The sequence below is a fragment of the Procambarus clarkii genome, chromosome 10 (genome assembly GCF_040958095.1).
Source record: "Procambarus clarkii isolate CNS0578487 chromosome 10, FALCON_Pclarkii_2.0, whole genome shotgun sequence".
In the NCBI taxonomy this organism is placed as follows: domain Eukaryota; kingdom Metazoa; phylum Arthropoda; class Malacostraca; order Decapoda; family Cambaridae; genus Procambarus; species Procambarus clarkii.
Genome location: NC_091159.1, coordinates 9,777,738 through 9,802,455, shown reverse-complemented (window position 1 = coordinate 9,802,455; position 24,718 = coordinate 9,777,738). Strand labels below are relative to the sequence as shown.

The 24,718-nt window shown below is 37.6% G+C and overlaps 1 protein-coding gene across 16 annotated transcripts; it reads left to right on the top strand.

Annotated features, from left to right (window-relative positions):
• Nucleotides 1-8,005: 8,005 nt before the first annotated feature.
• On the top strand, nt 8,006-23,139 carry LOC123747177 (transmembrane protein 179). Of its 16 annotated transcripts, none has more exons than XM_069321579.1 (8): nt 8,006-8,191; nt 11,673-11,849; nt 13,366-13,494; nt 14,569-14,653; nt 16,956-17,975; nt 20,334-20,403; nt 20,480-20,511; nt 20,545-23,139. In XM_069321579.1, the coding sequence occupies exons 1-5, from the start codon at nt 8,076-8,078 to the stop codon at nt 17,109-17,111; spliced, it is 663 nt and encodes a 220-aa protein (XP_069177680.1). In that variant the 5' UTR covers nt 8,006-8,075; the 3' UTR covers nt 17,112-17,975; nt 20,334-20,403; nt 20,480-20,511; nt 20,545-23,139. The 16 variants fall into 16 exon arrangements, with proteins under 16 accessions (XP_069177680.1, XP_069177681.1, XP_069177676.1 ...); XM_069321580.1 differs by having other exon boundaries at nt 20,480-20,513; nt 20,582-23,139; XM_069321575.1 differs by having other exon boundaries at nt 16,956-18,010; nt 20,480-20,513; nt 20,582-23,139.
• Nucleotides 23,140-24,718: the final 1,579 nt, after the last annotated feature.

Below are 24,718 nucleotides of genomic sequence, written 5' to 3'. Positions count from 1 at the left end.
ACTGGATAGGCTGATGGAACTAGATATCATTGAACCAGTAACAGGCCCAACACCATGGGTAAGCCCAATTGTCACTCCACCAAAGCCGAAGAATCCAGATGAGATACGCATTTGTGTGGACATGCGTGTTCCCAACAAGGCAATAATGCGTGAACGCCATCCTACACCGACTGTAGATGATATGATCTACCGCTTGAATGGTGCAACTGTATTCAGCAAGTTAGATTTAAACAAGGGCTATCATCAGCTTGAACTTGATGAGGAGAGTCGATTCATCACAACGTTTACGACACATCGAGGTCTGTATAGGTACAAGCGCCTGAGTTTTGGTATTAACAGTGCTGCCGAGGTATTCCAGCACATCATCAGCCAGGTATTGCAAGACATACCTAATGCTGACAACATGTCTGATGACATCATTGTTTATGGCCGTACCCAAGCTGAACACGACAAAGCTCTTCGTGCAACATTGCAACGCTTACGAGAAAAGAATTTGACGTTAAGCCGAGCAAAGTGTGAGTTCAATCAACATAAAATTGAATTCTTTGGACATGTACTTAGTGACAAAGGTCTGTCTCCAGATCCTAAGAAAGTTGCAGATATCAAGAACGCTGCACCTCCTTCAACGTCCACTGAAGTACATAGTTTTCTGGGAATGGCAAACTATTGTTCTCGCTTCATTCCAGATTTTGCTACCATTACAAAGCCTCTACGTGACCTCCTGAAGAAAAATGCATCATGGTACTGGAGCGATATCGAGCAAAATGCATTTGATGCTGTGAAAGATGCACTAGTAGAGAATGCGACTGCTGCATACTTTGATCCATCAATGGACACTGAGTTAACAGTGGATGCTAGTCCTGTTGGTTTAGGTGCTGTTTTAGCCCAACACAAACCTGGTCAACCAGATTCCCGAGTAGTAATTGCCTACGCCAGCCGTTCTCTCACAGATGTTGAGCAACGATACAGTCAGACAGAGAAGGAAGCTCTTGCTCTTGTATGGGGCTGTGAACACTTCAATGTGTATCTGCTTGGTGCGCCCTTCACCACGATAGTCACTGACCACAAACCGTTGGAGACCATCTTCAATAATCCAAAGTCCAAACCACCAGCTCGCATTGAGAGATGGGCTCTTCGTCTGCAACCATACAACTTTACGGTGAAATACAAGCCGGGTGCAGGCAATCCCGCTGATTACATCAGTCGACATCCTGCCAACAGTTTCACCATCACCAAGCATCAGCAAGTTGCCGAGGAATATGTACACTCTGTAACCTGTGATGCAGTCCCTAAGGCTCTTACTCTTGATGAAATCCGTACTGCAACCCTAGAGGACCCAACTCTGCAAGCAACAGTGGATGCATTGACTAAGAAAAAGTTTCCACGCATCCCACCCTCAGGAGTTGACCAAGATGCATTCAAAGCACTTGAACGCATCCAGACAGAATTAAGTGTTACGCAACAACGCGACACTGTGCTGCGAGGTACTCGTATCGTGATTCCAGCTGTTCTCCAGCAACGTGCTCTGAAGCTTGCACATCAAGGACACCAAGGTCTTGTTAGGACGAAACAGCTGCTACGAGAAAAGGTGTGGTTTCCTGGCATTGATCGTCAAGCAAAGCATATGCATGATGCCTGTGTCCCTTGCCAAGCTGCAGTGGATACTTCAAGACCAACACCTCTACAACCTTCACCACTACCTGCTGCACCATGGACGGAAGTATCGATGGACTTCTGCGGACCGCTACCAACTGGAGAGTACTTGATGGTAGTCATTGATGATCACTCACGTTATCCAGAAGTAGAAATCATCACTTCCACATCTGCAAAGGCTGTCATCCCGAAACTCGACAAGATCTTTTCAAACTTTGGCATTCCTGAAGTTGTCAAGACAGACAATGGACCGCCATTCAATGGACAAGACTTCGTCAACTTTTCTGAGCATATTGGATTCAAACACCGCCGTGTGATGCCACTACATCCTCAAGCAAATGGAGAAGTTGAGAGATTCATGCAACCTCTCATGAAAGCGGTACGCTGTGCTCATGCCGAAGGACGATCCTGGAAACAAGCTATGTATGCTTTTCTCAGGAACTACCGTGCAACACCACATGGAACACTGGGCAAGTCGCCTGGCGAACTTTTATTTGGACGTCCTATGAGAATCGCACTACCCGTCATGCCAGCCGAGGTAACGGATAAACGTCTCGCTCAGAAGGATGCACTAGCCAAGGGCAAAATGAAAATTGCTCATGATCAACGTGCAAAGGAACAGTTCATAAAGGTTGGAGACACTGTTCTCGTTAAAAAGAAAAAAGAGGGAAAGTTAGATATGCCGTATGATACAAAACCATATAAAGTGATTAGTGTAAAAGGAACTATGGTAACAGCTAGTAATAGAGATCATAGTATAACACGTAATATGGCTTATTTCAAAGTGATTCCAACTAGTGTAGAAAATGATGAAGTGCAAAGTCGTGCAAAAGAAAAAGAAAAAAATAGTTATAACCCGACAAACAATTCATCAAGGGATGTTATTGCATTTAAGGACTCTCGTCCTAAACGTCATGTTAAACGCCCTACACGATTTGATGATTAATTGTGTTCCTATGTAATGAAAAGTATTTACTTATTGTGCTAAACTAAATTTAATATTGTTTGAATAATGCAGATATCTCATTCAATATTTTGTAACTTTGTATTACAGTTTCTTTCATGTTTGTTTAACATTGCATATGTATTTTTAACATTGAAATCCTTTGTGGAAAAGATTAAGTTGTTTAAATTCTTTGTGTGCTTAATTAATGTTAAATGTATGCAGTATCTCTTGATATGGTAATAACTTACTTTGTGTCAATAACTTTGCTTTGTGCTACAAGCATGGTAGACATCCTGTATTCATTCTTTTTAAAGAAGAGAGTATGAAAAAGGTGGTGGCGGTGGTGGGGGCAGGCTTGGTGAGTATAGCTTGCTCACGTGCCGGTATATGTGTATGTATATATGTGCGTTCATGCATGTGTGTGTTTATGTATGTTCATGCATGTGTGTGTTTATGTGTGTTCATTCATGTGTGTGTGTATATGTGCGTTCATGCATGTACGTGATTAATGATGATTAATTGTGTTCCTATGTAATGAAAAGTATTTACTTATTGTGCTAAACTAAATTTAATATTGTTTGAATAATGCAGATATCTCATTCAATATTTTGTAACTTTGTAGTACAGTTTCTTTCATGTTTGTTTAACATTGCATATGTATTTTTAACATTGAAATCCTTTGTGGAAAAGATTAAGTTGTTTAAATTCTTTGTGTGCTTAATTAATGTTAAATGTATGCAGTATCTCCAGCAGTATGTATGCCATGCCAAATGTATGCAGTATCTCTGTATGTACCATTGTAACACGAGTTAGGGTCCTCTCTCTTTACTTCTCTTCCTTCTACTCCCTCTACCCGTATTCTTACTTTTTATTCTCTACCAAGGGACTCCAAAACTTTTACCAAAGCCAACTCCACGCCACGTGGTCCTAAGACGATTGACCGACTTAGGATTCTACACCCAGTATGACGTGACCTAGGCTCTGAGCAAAACCCTAGAGTCGCCTCTACGCTGCCACCACCAGACCAGTAACACAAGAGCAATGATCGAGGTCTGGATCGATCACGCTAATTAATCAACCTTGGGGCTTGATCCCCACTAGTAGTTTATAACCTCGGAAACTTGAGTGTGGAATTAATTACACGGGAATGATTCGATGTTAGAATCGGCGCCCAATCCAACTCTGCCTCGTGTGGACCACGTGACCAGGACAAGCATACACATAACCAAATGGAAACAATAAAATGCAAATTATTAACTTAATTTATTAAAAGAAAACTAAAACAAAATCTAAATATGTTCACTCCCTGTCACTTTAACACTCCCTACTTGACCTGAGTGGCAAATGAGAAGACTATCCCTATAATTAACAATAGCAACTATACCTTGGGCGACCAGCTCTAGATGTTGGGCTGGTCTTGGGGAGAGGTAAGATGTTTGACCTCTCCCAGCTGCTCCCGTTTCCACACTGATCTCTCCCTTGTCTCGTCTACCCCAGACAGAACATTGTATCCTTCTGCCTAGTCAAAGTTTTACCAAGTTACTAGCCAGGTTTAAGTTATAACAATTAAACTCTGTTGTACTTAATTGATCCAGACTGGTTGAATTATTTTACTGAAATTAAATTACACAAACATCTACAGCAGAGCTGTTCCCGATCCCCAAAATGGTTAATTGAACTTTGAGAAATATTAGACATGTCAACCCTGCTGACCTATGACCGCCGGTCACTCCGCCTTACAAGTTAGATCTGATTCGTGACGTCACTGATGGTGACTTAAACTCAATAATTAGAATACTCTTGATATTGTATCCAGTACTATTATACAATACAATTTTAATGCAAAATGAATAAAGGCTAATTTTCTCTAAATTACTGAATACTATAGGATGATTCATTATACGCAGCTATGAACAAAGCGTCGGTTATTTCCACCGCGAATTCCCCTGGGGGTCAGGTCACCATGCGGGCTCAGCTTCCCATTCTCTTTTGTCGATAAACCACTCTGGATAATTCTTACAACCAGCCTAGTTTGTTACAATATGTGTTGAATTTTTTTTTATATTTTAATATATAGATTAATATATATATATATATATATATATATATATATATATATATATATATATATATATATATATATATACATATATATATATATATATATATATATATATATATATATATATATATATTAATATATATATATATATTTCATAAATATATAGATTAATATATATATATATATTATGGGTTATGTCATGGGTTCGTATCCTGGCCGGGGAGGATTTACTGGGCGCAATTCCTTAACTGTAGCCTCTGTTTAACGCAACAGTAAAATGTGTACTTGGATGAAAAAACGATTCTTCGCGGCAGGGGATCGTATTCCAGGGACCTGCCCGAAACGCTACGCGTACTAGTGGCTGTACAAGAATGTAACAACTCTTGTATATATCTCAAAAAAAAAAAAAAAAAGGAGGGATGTCATGTTCACAGAAAATGGTACCATCCGTTTTCTATGTGCGGCGGCTGAGACGCCAGAGAGAAGGTAAACAAGAGAGCGTACAGGACGCCCGCCAAGCTTGGTAGCTAATAGTCATGTAATCATTTTAAGTATTAAAGTCAGTAACCAAGTCATGACTTTACATCAATCCTACAACCAAGACTTCCTCAGTAACACACAAACACCACAGTACTTACACATTTCTTGGACACCATTGATGGTTTTATCTCTAAATTCCGCGATTTTTTCACATTCCATTATATAATGACGCAAAGTATGCGAATAGTTCTGCTGACAGAGTTTACATTTAGTCAAATCTACATCAGCAGATGTTACAAATTCCCAGAGGTACTTGTAGCTGAGCCTAAGCCTAACAGTGGTAACATCTAGAAGTCTGCTAACATTATTGGATGACCCATAGACGTGCGGTACTTCCTGGGTCATTATTGAAAATTAAGGTTCTTCAATTTATCCTTATATTTGTCCCATAGTTTTTTGTTAAATTTAACTACATGTGGACACAATTAAGAGTTAATTTTAAAGTCCAAAAAGAAAGAGACCGCAATATATGCCTAGTCCTTGTTTGGTTGACTGTTTGAGATAATCAAAAATCCCATTGTGAGTTATATATAATTCGAAACATATATTCAGATCAGTGTTTGAAGTTTTCTCTTCTTATGAGGATTAATAATTTGTGATATCCATATCTTAAAATCATTCGAGTTAATAAAATTAAGTTGCCGTGTATGCTTCTCAAAGTTCAGAAAAGTTTCCTGTGGATGAACATCATTTTTCGGGGTAAGTTTTTTTGTTTTATTAACGAGCTGGTACACAATAATGTGCTGCTACATTATTCAGTATGAATAATTATTGATCAAAACTAACTATTAGTTCACCTAATATCCATAATTCACAGCTAGGATATCTTGGAATATTCTTGAGTGTATGATGTGCTTACAAAGCTCTAATTGAGTAATAGTAAATAACACAAATACACAAAATTTGTATTTTGTTGTATATTTGTATATTTGTTGTACACAAATACAACAAAATTATTAAGGATGGTAACAGAGTCCATTTCCGTTGAGTGTAACCTTGGATTGTCAATGAGCAATCTGAGAGCAGCAGTACACCGAGAACTTCAACAAGATCTTGTAGATCTGAGGCAAAGTGAAATTGACAGCAGTAATTCCATCTATCGTCATACTATCATGCAAGAGGAGCCACACATCTATGGATCATCCAATAAAATCAGCAGACTTCAAGATGTTACTACTGCTCGGCTTAGACTCGGTTACAAGTATCTCTGGGAATTCTCATTATCTGCTGATGTAGACCTGACCAAATGTAAACTGTGTCAACAAAATTATTCGCACACCCTCCGTCACTATGTGGTGGAGTGCGAAAAGATACGTGAATTTAGAGACAATTCTATAACCAATGTTCCAACGATGTGTAAATATTTCATTCATTTCTGCTACCAGAAATTTTAGCCAAATATCCCCAGTTTGCTAACTGTAGGTAGTAACTGAGTGATTGTAACCTATCCACCGCTGCCCACTGAATGGGGGGCGGTGTGCAGGACAAACATATAAATTGTGACACTAGCTCTCCACATGTCAGTTGCTTAATTTAGAACCTGTACTTGAGGTCGATCTCGAACCCATTGTTGATGTGACGACTTATATCGAATTTTGTAACTAGCTCATCAAGATTGTAACTTGCTTAGCTAAATGAATTGTGGGGTTCAGTCCCTGAGCCCATTATGTGCCTCTGTAACCCTTTCCACTACCGCCCACAAGATGGGTATGGGGTGCATAATAAATGAACTAAACTAAAAGTAATAGTAATATTTTTACAAGAGGTTGTAAAAATGTGAACCTTATGAAAATTGAAAGCGTACGATTAAACTCAAATTACGACATTGTATTTACTTAAAGAAAAAAGAAAATCAAAATAATCCTTAGAATGGGATGAGAGTCCAAGCTCGGGCAAGTGAGTCTGCTTATCGCGTGGGTGTGTGAACGCGGCCCCACATCCGGATACAAGTCACATTGTACACAAGAATATTAGCTGAACTTATAGCTAGTTTTTTTTTGTTTTTATCTACACTGTAATCTTTCATATAGAATAGGGTAGCAACACATTGCTGTGTATACCTAAGCTTGTTAATAATAATAATGAAAAGACGATTCGCCAGCGGATTTTGATAATTATAGTTCAATTTTTTTAAATGTTTAATGATAATGATAATGTTTATTCAGGTAAACATACATACAATTTATTTGTTATTTATTTATTTATATACAATAAAGCACATTGATTTTATGAGAGCAGTTTACATAGCATTGATGTTTTTACATTCTTGTAAAACCACTTAAGCCACTAACATGCATAGAGTTTCGGGCAGCTCAAATTGTCATTCAAAATGAGTTACAAACAGAATGTTTGATTTCTAGATAGAGTTAGTATATACTATACCAAAAGCCACTAATACGCACAGCGTGTCAGGTAAGATGTGGGAACAACACTTAGACTGAATCTTAAAACTAATTGAGATCAAATCAGACCAGTAATTGAAAACCTACTTATCCTAATCTAGCTCAACCCAACCTAACCTACCTAAACCCAAACTAACCTACCCAACCCATTAGCATAGCAATGGGTTAACAATACAATATAATTCTCTGCCCGGAACGCTATGCGTACTAGTAGCTTTACAAGAATGTAAATGAACCATGCTATGTACTCTCATAAACCCAATGTACCTTCTTGTAAATGAATAAATAAATAAATAAATAAATAACTATATATATATACGGTTTTAACAAACGGAAAACGAGCTCGTGTAAAACGGAAAATGGTCTCGTGTACAAAACGACGCCTTTCCCCCCCCCCTCTCCCGTGGTAAACACCCCCGCGCCCCCGAGAGTGACGGAGGACTGCCATGGGACTCTGCTGAAATAAGGCCAGATGAAGATGGGGCTGAACAACGTGCTGGTATTATCCCAGGTGACGACATACATCCTGACGCTGCTGTTGGCGCTCTGTATCATCATCCCCATCTTCTTCCACCTCAGTGACTTCAAGTGAGTGAGGCACTCGGGACCTCAGAGGTGTGTGTGTGTGTCTGGGCCTCTCAACACTGATACAACCTTTATTTATTTATTATTTATTTATTTATATACAAGAAGGTACATTGGGTTAGAGAGAATACATAGCATGGTATTTACAATCTTGTAAAGCCACCAGTACGCGCAGCGTTTCGGGCACGTCCTTAATCTAACAGATAATTTTAAGTAGGTAAATTCTAGCAGAATTAATAAAATGATAACAGATACATTGCAAGAAAAAAATGAGATGAGAGGGAATAGTAAGTATATTAAAGCACATTGGTATATTAAAGCTCTGTTTGATTACATTGACAACTTGATTGGTAATTTAAACAAGATTAACAGACACCGTACAGCAGATTGATAGCACATAAAAGAAGGCAGCAATGATCACAATGGTAAAGATGTTCGGATTGGGTACATAAAGATTGGGAGATTGGGTAGCAATAGATACAGTGCAATTTTAAAGCAACATGGTAAAAAAACTATGCAGATGAGATTAGGTATTTTTTTAGTTTTGTTTTTGAATGACGCAAAAGTTGGACAGCTTTTCAATTCATTAGGGAGTGAGTTCATAGACTGGGTCCCTTTATTTGCATAGAGTGTTTACACAGATTAAGTTTGACTCTGGGGATATCAAAGAGATATTTATTTCTGGTGTGGTGATAATGGGTCCTATTACATCTGTCCAGAGAGAGTTTCAGAGTAGGATTTGCATTTAAGAACAGGGTTTTGTAAATGTAATTGACACAAGAAAATTTGTGGAGTGAGATTATGTTTAGCATGTTAAGGGAGTTAAACAAGGGGGCTGTGTGTTGTCTGAAAGTAAAATTTGTTATTATTCTAATAGCAGATTTTTGCTGGGTGATGATGGACTTGAGGTGGTTTGCAGTGGTTGAACCCCATGCACAGATACCATAATTAAGATAGGGATAGATTAGTGCATAATATAGAGATGAGAGCAGAGTAAGGAGCACTAGCTCTCCACATATGTCAGTTGCTTAATTTAGAAACTGTACTTGTGGTTGGTCTCGAGCCCATTGTTGATGTGATGATGTGCATTGAATTTTGTAACTAGCTCATTGAAATTGTAACTTGCTTAGCCAAATGAATTGTGGGGTACAGTCCTTGAGCCCATTATGTGCCTCTGTAACCATTTCCACTACTGCCCACAGGATGAGTGGTTGTGTAAGTTCATAATAAATGAACTAACTGAGGGAACACTGCAAGAAAACATATACTGCCAACTGGTAGGTCTGTTTATTACATCAAACTAAAATTGTTTACAATAATTGCTGTAACCTAACCAGATCTGGACTGTTAGGCAGTATGGGCATCAGTAAAATATCTGAGAATTGTTTCATGAGAAGGGTGTATAGTACCAAGGTGAAATAAGGGGTCATGTGGTGGTGGCAGGTGACAGTAACTCAAAAGAAAAGAGTGGAAAAATATAGAACAGAAAGAATGGGTAGAGGGCTTGAAATAGTATTACGTAAAAATGCAATAAATGAAAACTGGTTCGATTTTAATCAAAGTTTTTTGACAAGTTGTATATGAAATTGGGTTCAACTGCTCCAAGTCTCAGCATCGTAGCCTAAATAGGAAGGGAGAAAAAAATACAGTATTGAATGTACCTGTATGGGTCAAAAATTTTCCAAAATGGTCAAAAATTAACATCAAACTCAAGTGTCAAGTGAAATCATGTCTATGACACTAAGCTATCACAATAGCATATAATAAAGTGTTTTAATATTTAGTTTTATGCAAAAAAAAATATAAAAATTTTAGATTTTTTTTCCTCGATTTTTTGTTGTCATATTTTATATCGAGCAATTTGCATGAAACTTATATACCTTACAGAACGTAAGCCTATCTGTAAGGGTGCAAATGTTGGAGGAAATTCGTTGATGCCAACCATAACCATGGTTGTAAAAATGAGGACCTTAAACATAATACAGAGTACAAAACACAATCAAATGTACCCATAGTAGGAAAACAGCATGTAAAGGATTTGGGAATAATAATGTCTGACGACCTAACGTTTAAGGAGCATAACCAAGCAAATATTGCGACAGCCAGTAAAATGATAGGATGGATTACGAGAACTTTCAAATCCAGGGATCCCATCACAATGGTTGTACTCTTCAAGTCACTTGTGTTGTCCCGTCTTGAGTACTGCTCAGTACTCACTTCCCCCTTCAGAGCAGGAGAGATTGCTGAAATAGAGGGAATACAGAGAACATATACGGCACGCATAGACGCAATAAAGCACCTAAATTACTGGGATCGTCTGAAAGCCCTCCAAATGTACTCACTAGAAAGAAGACGAGAGAGATACCAAATAATATACACCTGGAAGATACTGGAGGGCCAAGTACCAAATCTACACAGTAAAATAACAACGTACTGGAGTGAACGATATGGAAGAAAATGTAGAATAGAACCAGTGAAGAGCAGAGGTGCCATAGGCACAATCAGAGAACACTGTATAAACATCAGAGGTCCGCGGTTGTTCAACGTCCTCCCAGCAAGCATAAGAAATATTGCCGGAACAACCGTGGACATTTTCAAGAGGAAACTAGATTTATTCCTCCAAGGAGTGCCGGACCAACCGGGCTGTGGTGGGTATGTGGGCCTGCGGGCCGCTCCAAGCAACAGCCTGGTGGACCAAACTCTCACAAGTCAAGCCTGGCCTCGGGCCGGGCTTGGGGAGTAGAAGAACTCCCAGAACCCCATCAACCAGGTATCAACCAGGTATCAACCATGAGTGGCAGAATCTTTGACTTCATTTATTGTCAAGTAACATAAAATTGACACTCATTTTTTTTTCAGTTTACATAAAATTTACACCCTATATATAGTGCTCACGTCTCTGCAATCTCTATAAAACATTTTATTCCTAAGTTCATTTATTAATTTTATAAATATTTCTGAACATGAAAAATTGGCATATATTTTGGGGGAACTTTGACTACTTGTATTAGTAAAACTAAACATATTTTGGATAATCCACCTCATACAAATCCTTTATTATATGCTAATGTGATAGATGAGTGTCATAAAAAGGATTTCATTTGAAACTTGTGGTTGTAGTAAATTATTGAAAATGTGCAAAATTCGTTGAAAAAAAAAATCCCTCGCTTTCTATTTAGGGTACGATACTGAAACATAGAACAGTTGCAGCCCTTTTTATATACAACTAGTAAAAAAAGATTGGTTGACATTAAACATTTAATATCACGTAATACGGCCCCTTAGGGGTTTGTATGATGATAAAATCTTCTTGAGAAACTTCTGCTGTCCCCACTCCTAATTGGGAACTCCTGGGAGGACGTAAGGCATTGGAGCTATAGATACCTTCATAGATATTAGTTATATTACAGTTCCAGATGTTACTTACCATAACCTAACCATATTTCTCAGACATCTTATCCTTATATGCACATTTACATTACAGGGGCCACTGCTTGCTGTTCAGCAATGGTACATGGCGTGAGACAGATGGCCAGTTTGTGGTGTCTTGGGCATCACAAGGCTTTTGCGATTATAATCTCACCTGGGCCTCTGTCTCGCTCCTAATTGCCCTCATCCAAACCTACAGGTTTATAGTACAGATTTTCCGTGGAACAGAGAGGTAAGATGTACAGTAACTTGGTGTGTGTGTAATTTTGTTTGTTTTTGTTCCTTTTTTAAATGATAAATATAAATTTTTATCTAAATTTTATACTTGGTCTATCTCAAAACATATAGAATGTACTCTAGAAGTGAGGTTATAGACATACTGTATATTGTATACAGTACTGTAATTAATCATGGGTTTTATAGGATATTGCCTTAAAGAGCAATTAAATAGACTGGGTTAGAAAGGTACTTTTCACATACAGTCAAAGCCAGATTTTGTAATTTGTGATTCTGTGTCTTGAGAGCTTCATTGTATTGAATTGAAACAACAATATTTATTTTTCAATATTGGGCAGTGCAGAATAGTGGAAGTTTTTGTTTGAAAAAAATACAATATACTCTCTTTTTAAACTTGATGGGGGTGAGTGTTTTATCACAGTCAAGCTGTGACACAACACAACTGTACTACCTACCCATCATCATATCAACTCAACCACTTCTACCCTACAATCCACAATCAATCCATTCCCATCCCAACCTCATCCTCCATTTCCACCCCAACCCCTCATCCTCTATTTCCACCCCAATGCCCTCGTCCTCCATTTCCAACCCTTCAACCTTCACTGTATGCCCAACCTAAACTTTCCCACATTAACCCATTCCCATGCACCAAATCCCCCTTCCCCTTTAAATTTAACCCCATCCTTATTTCAAGGGGCCCATTAGAGCAGTGATCAACACAGTTTACACATGAAAGGATTCAGGTTCAGTTCCCGCACAGGGCAGAGGCAGGTCAATAAATAGGTGCCCAGGAGCTTGGCGACTGTTGTGGGTGGCATTCAGCGATAGGTAAGTTGTTGGCTTAGGCAGACCTTGATAAGTCTAGCATGCATACTGTCCTTGACAATGGGTAACCAACCCATACAGAGAAATAAAAAGGTATTGTTTGTATTTTGGTACTGTATATACATTGTATGAGGGATCAAGGAATATCCTCCTCAATTGGGTATTTCTAGTTTTAATTGGCCTTAATTCATTCTAAGTAAGGTAAGGAAATTGTCATGTGGAGGTACTAAGCAAGGGGTGACTAGCACTTTTAGTAATTCAAGAATACAGACTTACTTGATATTCCATACAATTTAACATGTGGTGTTGCTTGAAGAACTTGGATTAGTGGTACAATACTGAGGTATAAAGGAGGGCATTGCTATTTTCAGTATTTTATGGAATTGTTTGTATTGAAATAAGACTAGTTTTAAAATTTTTTTTATTTTTTCTAGTTTAAAAAAAATAATAAGTGACATGGTACTGTCTTAATTGCTCTGAAGTGATAAACCCATTTCTAATTTTAATGTTTCCACCTTTGACCTTAGATGTACTGTATAAACATTAGGTGCACTTCTCATGGTAGAATATGGGATGGGTTGATTTATTGGCAGTTATTAAATACTGCAGTTGAACTTACATTTAATTGTGTATTATGAATGCAATATTAGGTTATAATTCTTAAAATAATTTTTTCCTTTCAGCACATTCCTGAGTGCATTCCTTGATGTTGTGGTAAGCCTCGTGATGTCGATTGCAGCCCTGACAGGTGCACTCATCATCACTATTGGCTACCAGACCTGGTGCAATGCTATCATGCTACGTTTTGAGGCGTAAGTTATGTTTTGTGTTTTCCTGTTGTCTTCTTAAATGGCACTGGTTTCTGTTATTTATTTTAATGCGTTTCCTCGTGTTCTATGTTGTTCGTTTTTATTCTACCCATTAAGTCTATATGTATCTTTAAATTTTAAGTTCATTACAGCATTCATAATGGATGTAGAATATTTTTATACCTTGTAACTTCAAAAATCTCATCAATAATTCTGGAAACATATGTTACACTTCTTCTAGAAGCATATCTACAGTGAAGTATAGATAGTTGTGCATAAAATTAGTTTTCTCATTACTGTAAGTGCTGTATGTACATGGAGTAAAATAGATGTAAAACTAGGAAATTATATTAAAGTGTAAATATGCCCCTCAATAAATGTAAAGGTTGAAAAAGTGGCATGAATTCATTGTTTTTATTATGAGTTTCTAGTTTCCCTCTTGCTTGAAGCATGTTAATACTTCATTGATATACAATTTTAATGTTTAATTGAGTAACAGGTCAAAGAGGGTGCATCAGTTAGGTAGCCAAAATGGAACAGGCCCCACTTTGTCCCAAAAATGTCAAACTATTACGGTAATTGCATTTTGTTCTACAATATCTACATCATACAGTATCTACACATGGGTCCAGTTGTACAGTGGTCTACATAATCGGTTTGCAATCGAGGGACCCAGGTGCAATCCTCAAGTGGGATAAAAATGGTTGGGCATGTTTCCTTTCACTTGGTCTCTGTTGACCTAGTTGTAAAATAGGAAGTTGGGTGTTAGGCAATTGTTGTGGGTTGCAGCCAGGGGAAGGTCTGTAGTTGCTAAGCACAGGCAAGCACATTGTCCAGGAATTGTTTAATGCGTTATCTGTATTCCCAGCAAAATGATGCTTGCCTAATTATTTCCAAATTTTACTTCCTGGCTATGTGGGTATATTATTGAAACCTTATGGCTATACAGTACTGAACAAATACTGTAAATCCATTTAGAAATTTTTACAGATGTAATTAATTTGATACATTTCTATTGGTTATGCCAACAAAAAAATGAATACAATATAATAGGTATCAATATGGTTTGTGTTTCAGGTGTGAAGATGCCACAAGTAATGATATTGACAAAGATGATGATATAGACACAGGAATGTTCTACACCCAGTTTGGAACTGCTCAGGTATGTAATTGAGATATTTGCATACTGTACATAGAAAATAATACATATTGCAAAATATTTTGGGCTTTTAATGATTGTTCTCAGACTAGAATCAGTGGGAATTTAAGTGCATATAATGTACTGACATTTACACTGATTTACAATTGATTGTGTTCTACATGATAAAGTTGCCTACTACCTCCTAGCCACCTTCCATCATCTCCCATTCTCTAGTCCATTCTTGGAGCTGTATTATTTTACACAGTATATTTGATTTGACTCAAATTGGTTGCCTTATGTGTTGTGAGATGTTCAAGAATTAAACCGATAGCTTTCAACCTTCCTTTGCTCATAATTATTAGGTATCCCTAATAGGAATACCTAATGATTTTCACATGATGGATGTGTGTTTTGTTATTTATATATATATATATATATATATATATATATATATATATATATATATATATATATATATATATATATATATATATAGATATATATATATATATATATATATATATATATATATATATATATATATATATATATATATATATATATATAGATATAGATATAGATATTTTTGTATTAATTAAAGTTGGGTGTCTGTCAGTATCCAGAAAACACCTTTTCATGTCGACTGAAACTTTAAATAGCAACTTATATAGGCCATCAGGTGCCCAGCCTAAAGCACTCTTTCAAACAAATAAGCATAGCAGCTCAAAATGTCTAAATGCATACCCAGATACCAGGGATGTGTTGAGAATATTCAAGGAAATTACATGTATGAACTATAATTTTTTTTTTTACACTAATGCATTGTAAGAAAGGTTGGATATATTATATTCAAGCTGGAAATCTGGGTCTTAAGAGCCAGATCATATAATACTGTTTGCAAATATTCATTGTAACTGTATAAAAGTTGGTTCTTGCTCTGTAAGTTCAGATAATACAAATTTAAGCTTGTACAATTTTATTTTTGAATGCTAAAATTTAGTGCACCAGGATGGGTTGAGCTGCATGCAGTATGACGATGACTTTGCCTTGTTCAGCACACTTACTTTTTTATACATCCATACTGTACAAGATGTTGCATTATAATGCATCTTATGCTGGGAGACTGTGTTGCCATCCCTGGTATCCATTCATACATTTTCTTTGAACATACCCTTATTTAGATGATAGCATGAGGTTGGCCAGCAATAGTGTTCAATTTTAAGATTGTGAATCTCAAGTTCATGGGAGATTCAGATTGTAATGTCTCCTTAAGGATAATTAATAATTTCATGTTTCATACATTTGGATTTCATCAACACCAAAACTCTGCCAAAGCTGATATCATTTTCTCATTTACATCTGAGATCACCTTCTAACAAGACAGTTTTTCTTTTCCAAGAAAACAACAGATCCAAGAATGGTGTCTTTTTATACCCATTGCCAGTCATAAAGGTAGTGTCTTTAAAACAATTAACTGTAAATACCTCACTCTGGTAAATGAATACATAATGTTGATGTGCCAGAGGCTGTGGCATCGAGGGCATGTAGCAAATGTTTGAGGTCTTCTGCATCTTTACTGATTTGGTAACTCATATTCATAAAGTTATGCTAAAGACCCCAATTCATACAACTTTCTATTTTACTCTCTATTTTGCATCAAGTGCAATATACATTTTTATAGTTTGTAAGAATTCTAAACATTGTACCCTGCAATAGCATTTTAGGAGTCTATACAGAATATAAGTTGTCACAGCAAGTTTTCAGATTATTGCATGGTTTCCTATAAGTTATCAACCCGTTCTCGCAAATGTAATAAGTCAATATTGACTTATTAAATATGTGCATAGGTGACATACTTAACATAATAGATACCCTTAAAAAGATTCATAGAAAACACCGACCTTACCTAACCTTGTTAGTATCTTAAGATAAGCATCTTATTGCTTCGTAATTACAATTATTACCTAACCTATAATAGGTATAGGTTAAGTAATAATTGTAATTACGAAGCAATAAGATGCTTATCTTAAGATACTAACAAGGTTAGGTAAGGTCGGTGTTTTCTATGAATCTTTTTAGGGGTATCTATTATGTTTAGTATATCACCTATGCACGTAGTTAATAAGTCAATATTGACTTTACGAATTTGCGAGAACGGGTTGCAGTTATATTGCTCCAAAGAGAAATTACTGTTGTAATTTTATTATAGATTTGATAAGTTTTTATTACTGCTATTACCAATTCTGGTTTTCTGCAGCTTCATTATGAATTACCTTTAGTATTAACCAAATTTTGCAAATCAATTTTCCTGTATCTTCCTCAGTTTGGAGCCTGGACCTCTTGGGTATGTTGGGTTGGTCTATCTATGTTTTCCCTGTTGAAGCTGTGCAAATATCACCAGCAGGAAAACATACGTGTATCCATGGCCCATGAACGAGCTAGACTGGTCAGGGATCGACATTCACCTCTGCAAGACTAATCTTCGACCTAAATATGTCACATGTGTATCACGTAAAAGAGCAGCTTTTTAAGGACTTTTGGTTTCATACTATAACTGCACCTTGTAGTTTTGTTAAAGTAGTAAAGTGTTTACTTTTCCAATATAATCTAAATTGTTTGGATGTTTAATGCTGAACTGTACTATGTATGATGACATTGGAGGCTCCAGTTTAGCCACCTTTATGTATGCAAGAATTTTCTATCTATATTACTTTTTTTGCTTGAAAGAATAGTTTATGGTTAACAAGACATCCCATAGAAAATACAATTGGAGTCCTTTTATATATATATATATATATATATTATTTTTTTTTCCTATGGGGGCATTGTGTAGAACTAATCTTGTAGTATTTTGTTATGGAACTTATGGGAAGAATAGCATGTTGAAAGAAATAATTTTTTTACATAGCAGATCTAGGCTGGCTTGACAAAAGATGTATGTTGCTGTTAATGAGAATGTGATTTTACCTAGAGAGCATACCTGGAAAGGGTTCCAAGAGTTCTCCCCAAGTCCGCCTGGGGTCAGGCTTCACTTGTGATAAAATGATCCAACAGGCTGTTCCTTGGACCAGCCCACATCAACAGCAGGAACCTATCTAATTGTTTTTTTTTTAAAGTTTACCTTTGTTCGGTAATATTTCTAATGCTTGCTGTGAGAGTACTGAACAGCTGTGGAACTCTGATGCTCATACAAAGCCCTCTGATTGTGCCTATGGCACCTCTGCTCATTCTATTCTGCATTTCTTTCTGTATTTTTCACTCAGTATGTTATGATGTACTCACTGACGTACTGTATTTTGAGCATGGTGATGTATGTGTGTGGAGGAGGAGAAGGGTTACTTAGGTGTGTGTGTGTGGAGAAGGAGAAGGGTTACTTAGGTGTGTGTGTGTGGAGAAGGAGAAGGGTTACTTAGGTGTGTGTGTGTGTGCTTACCTAATTGTGCTTACCTAATTGTGCTTGCGGGGGTTGAGCTCTGGCTCTTTGGTCCCGCCTCTCAACCGTCAATCAACTGGTGTACAGATTCCTGAGCCTATTGGGCTCTATCATATCTACATTTGAAACTGTGAATGGAGTCAGCCTCCACCACATCACTTCCTAATGCATTCCATTTGCTAACTACTCTGACACTGAAAAAGTTCTTTCTAACGTCTCTGTGGCTCATTTGGGTACTCAGCTTCCACCTGTGTCCCCTTGTTCGCGTCCCACCAGTGTTGAAAAGTTCGTCCTTGTTTACCCGGTCGATTCCCTTGAGGATTTTGTAGGTTGTGATCATGTCCCCCCTTACTCTTCTGTCTTCCAGTGTCGTGAGGTGCATTTCCCGCAGCCTTTCCTCATAACTCATGCCTCTTAGTTCTGGGACTAGTCTAGTAGCATACCTTTGGACTTTTTCCAGCTTCGTCTTGTGCTTGACAAGGTACGGGCTCCATGCTGGGGCCGCATACTCCAGGATTGGTCTTACATATGTGGTGTACAAGATTCTGAATGATTCCTTACACAGGTTCCTGAACGCCGTTCTGATGTTAGCCAGCCTCGCATATGCCGCAGACGTTATTCTCTTTATGTGGGCTTCAGGAGACAGGTTTGGTGTGATATCAACTCCTAGATCTTTCTCTCTGTCTGTTTCATTAAGTACTTCATCTCCTATTCTGTATCCTGTGCCTGGCCTCCTGTTTCCACTGCCTAGTTTCATTACTTTGCATTTACTCGGGTTGAACTTCAACAGCCATTTGTTGGACCATTCACTCAGTCTATCCAGGTCATCTTGTAGCCTCCTACTATCATCCTCTGTTTCAATCCTCCTCATAATTTTTGCATCGTCGGCAAACATTGAGAGGAACGAATCTATACCCTCTGGGAGATCATTTACATATACCAGAAACAGTATAGGTCCAAGGACTGACCCCTGCGGGACTCCACTTGTGACGTCTCGCCAATCTGAGACCTCACCCCTCACACAGACTCGTTGTCTCCTGTTGCTTAGGTATTCCTCTATCCACCGGAGTACCTTCCCTCTCACTCCAGCCTGCATCTCCAACTTTCGCACTAGCCTCTTGTGTGGCACTGTATCAAAGGCTTTCTGACAATCCAAAAATATGCAGTCTGCCCACCCTTCTCTTTCTTGCCTTATTTTTGTTGCCTGGTCGTAGAATTCAAGTAACCCTGTGAGGCAGGACCTGCCATCCCTGAACCCATGTTGATGCTGTGTTACAAAGTTCCTTCGCTCCAGATGCTCCACTAGTTTTTTTCGCACAATCTTCTCCATCAGCTTGCATGGTATGCAGGTTAGGGACACTGGCCTGTAGTTCAGTGCCTCCTGTCTATCCCCTTTCTTGTATATCGGGACTACGTTAGCTGCTTTCCAAGTATCTGGCAGTTCCCCTGTTGCCAGTGATTTGTTATACACTATGGAGAGTGGTAGGCTCAGTTCTCTTGCTCCTTCCTTTAGAACCCAAGGGGAGATTCCATCTGGGCCTATAGCCTTCGTCACGTCCAACTCTAGTAAACACTTCCTTACTTCCCCACTGGTAATCTCAAACTCTTCCAGTGGTTCCTGGTTAGCTATTCCCTCACTTACCTCTGGAATTTCTCCTTGTTCTAAGGTGAAGACCTCCTGGAATTTCTTATTCAATTCCTCACACACTTCCTTGTCATTTGTAGTGAATCCTTCCGCCCCTATCCTTAATCTCATAACCTGTTCCTTTACTGTTGTTTTTCTCCTAATGTGGCTATGCAACAATTTAGGCTGAGTCTTTGCCTTGCTTGCGATGTCATTTTCGTATTGTCTTTCTGCCTCTCTTCTCATCCTGACATATTCATTCCTGGCATTCTGGTATCTTTCTCTGCTCTCCAGTGTCCTGTTATTCCTATAGTTTCTCCATGCCCTTTTACTTTGCTGCTTAGCTAGCCTACATCTTTGATTAAACCATGGGTTTCTCATCTTCATTTCTCTGTTTTCCTTTTGGACTGGGACAAACTTGTTTGCTGCGTCCTTGCACTTCTGCGTGATGTAATCCATCATATCTTGGGCCGTCTTTCCCCTGAGCTCTGTTTCCCATGCTATATCTGTTAGGAATTTTCTTATCCCCTCATAGTTTCCCTTTCGGTATGCTAACCGAATGTGTGTGTGTGTGTGTGTGTGTGTGTGTGTGTGTGTGTGTGTGTGTGTGTGTGTGTGTGGGGAGGAGGAGAAGGGTTCCTTAGGTGTGTGTGTGTGGAGGAGGAGAAGGGTTACTTAGGTGTGTGTGTGTGGAGGAGGAGAAGGGTTACTTAGGTGTGTGTGTGGAGAAGGAGAAGGGTTACTTAGGTATGTGTGTGTGTGTGTGTGGAGGAGGAGAAGGGTTACTTAGGTGTGTGTGTGTGGAGGAGAAGGGTTACTTAGGTGTGTGTGTGGAGAAGGAGAAGGGTTACTTAGGTGTGTGTGTGTGTGGAGGAGGAGAAGGGTTACTTAGGTGTGTGTGTGTGGAGGAGGAGAAGGGTTACTTAGGTGTGTGTGTTTGAAAAGGAGTAAATATGCTTACCTAGTTGTGTCTACAAGAGCATTATTCAGCTTTCGAATGTTTCCAAGTAGGTATGATACTCTGTGCATATATACTTCAACTTTCCAGTACTGTCATACTTGCTCTAGAAACTGTAAAAGATGGTTGCTTCCACCACCTCTGTTTCAAGCTTATTCCACTAGTTAACTGCCCAATGCAATCAAGTATTTCCTTATATTTATCTGGATCGTCTATTGTGCCAACTCTCCCCTATGCCCCCTTATTTTGTTCTCTCTATCTTGAGGTTATCTTGAGATGATTTCGGAGCTTAGCGTCCCCATGGCCCGGTCCTTGACCAGGGCCTTCTTTTTGTTACAAACCCTCAGGAAGTAGCCTGGGGGTGCCCATAATAGAACTAATTGCATGTGTGCAGTTGTCTAACTCCCAGGTACCTATTTACTGCTAGGCAAATAGGTACATCAGGGCGAAAGAAACTCTGCCCATTTGTTTCCGCCTCCATCGGGAATCGAACCCGGAACCTCAGGACTATGAATCCGAAGCACTGTCCACTCAGCTGTCAGGCTCCAAACCTCTAACCTAGAAAGAGTTGCTATCATTTTTTGTATTCCCTCCTGCATCTTAAATATTTAGACTTGACTTTTTCTCTTAGCTCAGTGTCTCTTACCACTTGTACCTGTCTTGTTATAAATCTTTTGATCTTGTACATTTTCTTCTTGTGCCGTGTTTAAATACTGCTGTTTGTGTCGTTTTGGATGTATGAAGTGTCTTGAGGTGAGAGGCAGTGCTATACTGTAATTGCAGTTGAATCTGCATACTCACAGTCAGTATGGTACTTTACTGTTCTTTGGCATGTTTTTCATTAACAGCATTATACATAACATTGAGTATTGTAATTGTAATTTATTTACTCTGCTTATATATATATTTTTAAATGTACCAGTACTGTAATTCAACGAAACCTTTGTTACTGCCGTTATCTCAATTATGTATGATCAATTTTATTACCAATACAGTACTGTGTGTATTTTTGTGATGACTGACTTTGGTAAAATAAGAAAGGCATTGAGATTCATTTGTTTATTCATGTATTGGCCACATTGTGTTCCAATTCCAATTTTCTACTAGGATACTACACTTAACTGTTCATTATTCATAATTGACTTTATATTGGCTTGGAAATTTGTGTAGGTTTATAAGTACCTTTTAACATTTAAGATACTGTATGCTGTAAATGCAGTTAATGTTCATTGGTTAAATTGCTTATTCAACAGTGGGGGTTCCCAATTTTTCCACTTACTGTTCTCACAATGTGGTCTAGTTTGTATGGCTTGAATTTAAAATGTTTTATGCATTTAATTGCCAGTGCTTATTTTTGCTAATTAAGTTTTGTGTGTACCTGGAGAGGGTTCTGGGAGTTGTTCTACTCCCCGAGCCCGGCGTGAGGCCAGGCTCGAAGGTCTTCAATGAGGACAAGTTGAAGGCCTTCAATGAGTGCATGTTCATTGAGGACGAGTTGAATTACCTGTACACAAGGAAATTTTAAAATCTTGTTTCCCACACGTGTACCTTTTAATAGTGATGTTAAATACATAAACATCTGGGTAAATATATTGACATTTAATATCCAACAGGCCATAGACTGGGAATGCTATATCTGGGATATATTTCAACCCTCATAAATCCCTGTTGAAAATATGGAGTGTATCTAAAAATTCTTAATATTCTTCAATTTGTAAGAGGTGACATAATTGTGTGTATCATATTCATGTAGTTTTGTGCTTAATGTTCAATTGTGTGAGGATTTTAGCACTAAGTACTATGAAATGTTTGCAAGAATGTTTGAACACTTTTTGGTGAAGAGGTCGTTGTGTGTTGAGAATGCGGAGTGTGTGTTAAAAGGGAAATTTAGAGTTTGGAACATTAATATACTGTAACAGCAAAAGGCAGGTTGATTCCCTGAGGATGAGTGTTGTGCAGACAATTTTATGTTCTTAGAATGCTATATGACAAGGACGGGTAGTTTAAAAGAAGTACAGTATTCAAATGAGAGGAAACCTTAGTGGAATTACAATGTTTTCATTGGCATTAATGGATATAAATATAATGCAAAAGAAATAAGAACTTAATAGTATTAAACTTTATGATAAATACTGTAGTAGCTTTGCCGTATGCCAATGCTGTACTGTAGTACGTGCCCTTTGTTAGTGTATGCACGTAGCAGTATTTTACTTTATACAGTGGTAAGAACTACGAAGTGAGGGGTGACTAATGTGCTGGATGTAAACTTCAGTGATGAGAACATATGTCATTTTATGGACTGGACAAATGTATGCCAATTTTATACACAGTGTTCGATTTAAGGTTAATGTATGGTTGAATGTGTTCAGTGGTAGAGTTTGAATCCCTAATAATTGTTCATGAGTAACAAGTTGGCCAGGTATTTATATTCTGTTTATCTCAAGCATAGCCTATGTAGAACAATAAATGAATACATATTTTTTACAACTAAATTATATTTTTATAATCTTTTAAAAATGTGTACATAGGTATGTATGTACAAAAAAAAATTATATATATATATATATATATATATATATATATATATATATATATATATTATATATATATATAATATATAATATATACAGTATATATAATATATATATATATATAATTTAGTGATGGAAAAAAGAAGTGTAGGTGTTCGGCAGTCCTCCTAATGGCTGGTGTCAATGCCAATCACATTTACAAAAAAAAGTTGACTGCTTGGCTGTTGCCTTCTGTGGTAAAGTAAGGGAAAACACGCAAAACAAATAGTATGAACAATGAAACTTTAACTTGAAAATAAATTATAAACAAAGACAATCCCTTGGCTATGTACAGTGCAAACAAACAAGATTATAAAGTCAAAAAATAACATAAAATAAAACAGTGGTGATGTTACTCTACAATGAATAAAGACAAGAAATGAATTAACAGGTGCTGAGAATAAAGTGCTGGCTGAGAACATCCACTAATAAACAGAGCGTATATCAGTTTTGAGAGCACAGGATATTCTAAATCCAATGGCTTGTGCGTGCTCAGTCATCGGCTATGTAGATGGCGCTGAAGTGCAGAGGTGCAGATGTCGATTCACCAATCAGAAGCGTGCTGGCTGGAAGTGGTGGTTTGGTGATCAAAGAAGGTGGAGAGCGAGTGTCTGATACGTATGCGCTTGGCAGAAACGTATTTTACTCAATACGTACTACACTTGCTTGTAGTATCTAGATGTTGTAGATGTACTGAAATAACATGACGATAGGAAAGAGCAGGCCAAATCTCTCTTGAAGGAGATTATCGTAACACCCATACATATATATATATATATATATATATATATATATATATATATATATATATATATATATATATATATATATATATATACATATATATATATATATATATATATATATATATATATATATATATATATATATATATTAATATTATACACACACATACAATAAATATCAATATTGATAACTGATTATATGCTAGATATACTTTGTTTTATGTACACAAATTGAAATATTTGGCAAAATATATACATTAGATTGAAGTGTGTTACCATACACCAAGGCCTATTAAAATACAAAGTTGCTTAACTGATTGGAATCGTGCTAAACTAATCATAAAAGGTAGAATAAAATTTTGATCATAGGAAATAACTTTTCACCCATAAACTTCTTTATAAAAAACCTCTCCCTATCTGGCCCGTTGTCGTCGTGAGGGGGTCATGGTGGGCGGCTACCAGAGTGTGATGTTCCATGGGTCAATCCACTGTCCTTTTGGGGCCTTGTGCTCCTGCTGCTGTCTTCTCCAATTGTGCCGGATCTCTTTTTTTTTTCTTTTCCTTGTGTTTCATTTTTCTCCCCCCCCCCCCCTCTTCTTTCTAATTGTCATTTCCCGCCGACCTTTTGCCAGTCTTGATTATTCTTTTGGACTACTTCTGTTTTGATGCCCTCGTGTTTGAGGAGGCATACTCTCACCCATAGAATTGTGGTACCCAACGTCTCTAGTGAGGGGACGCTTTTATTGTCAATCCTA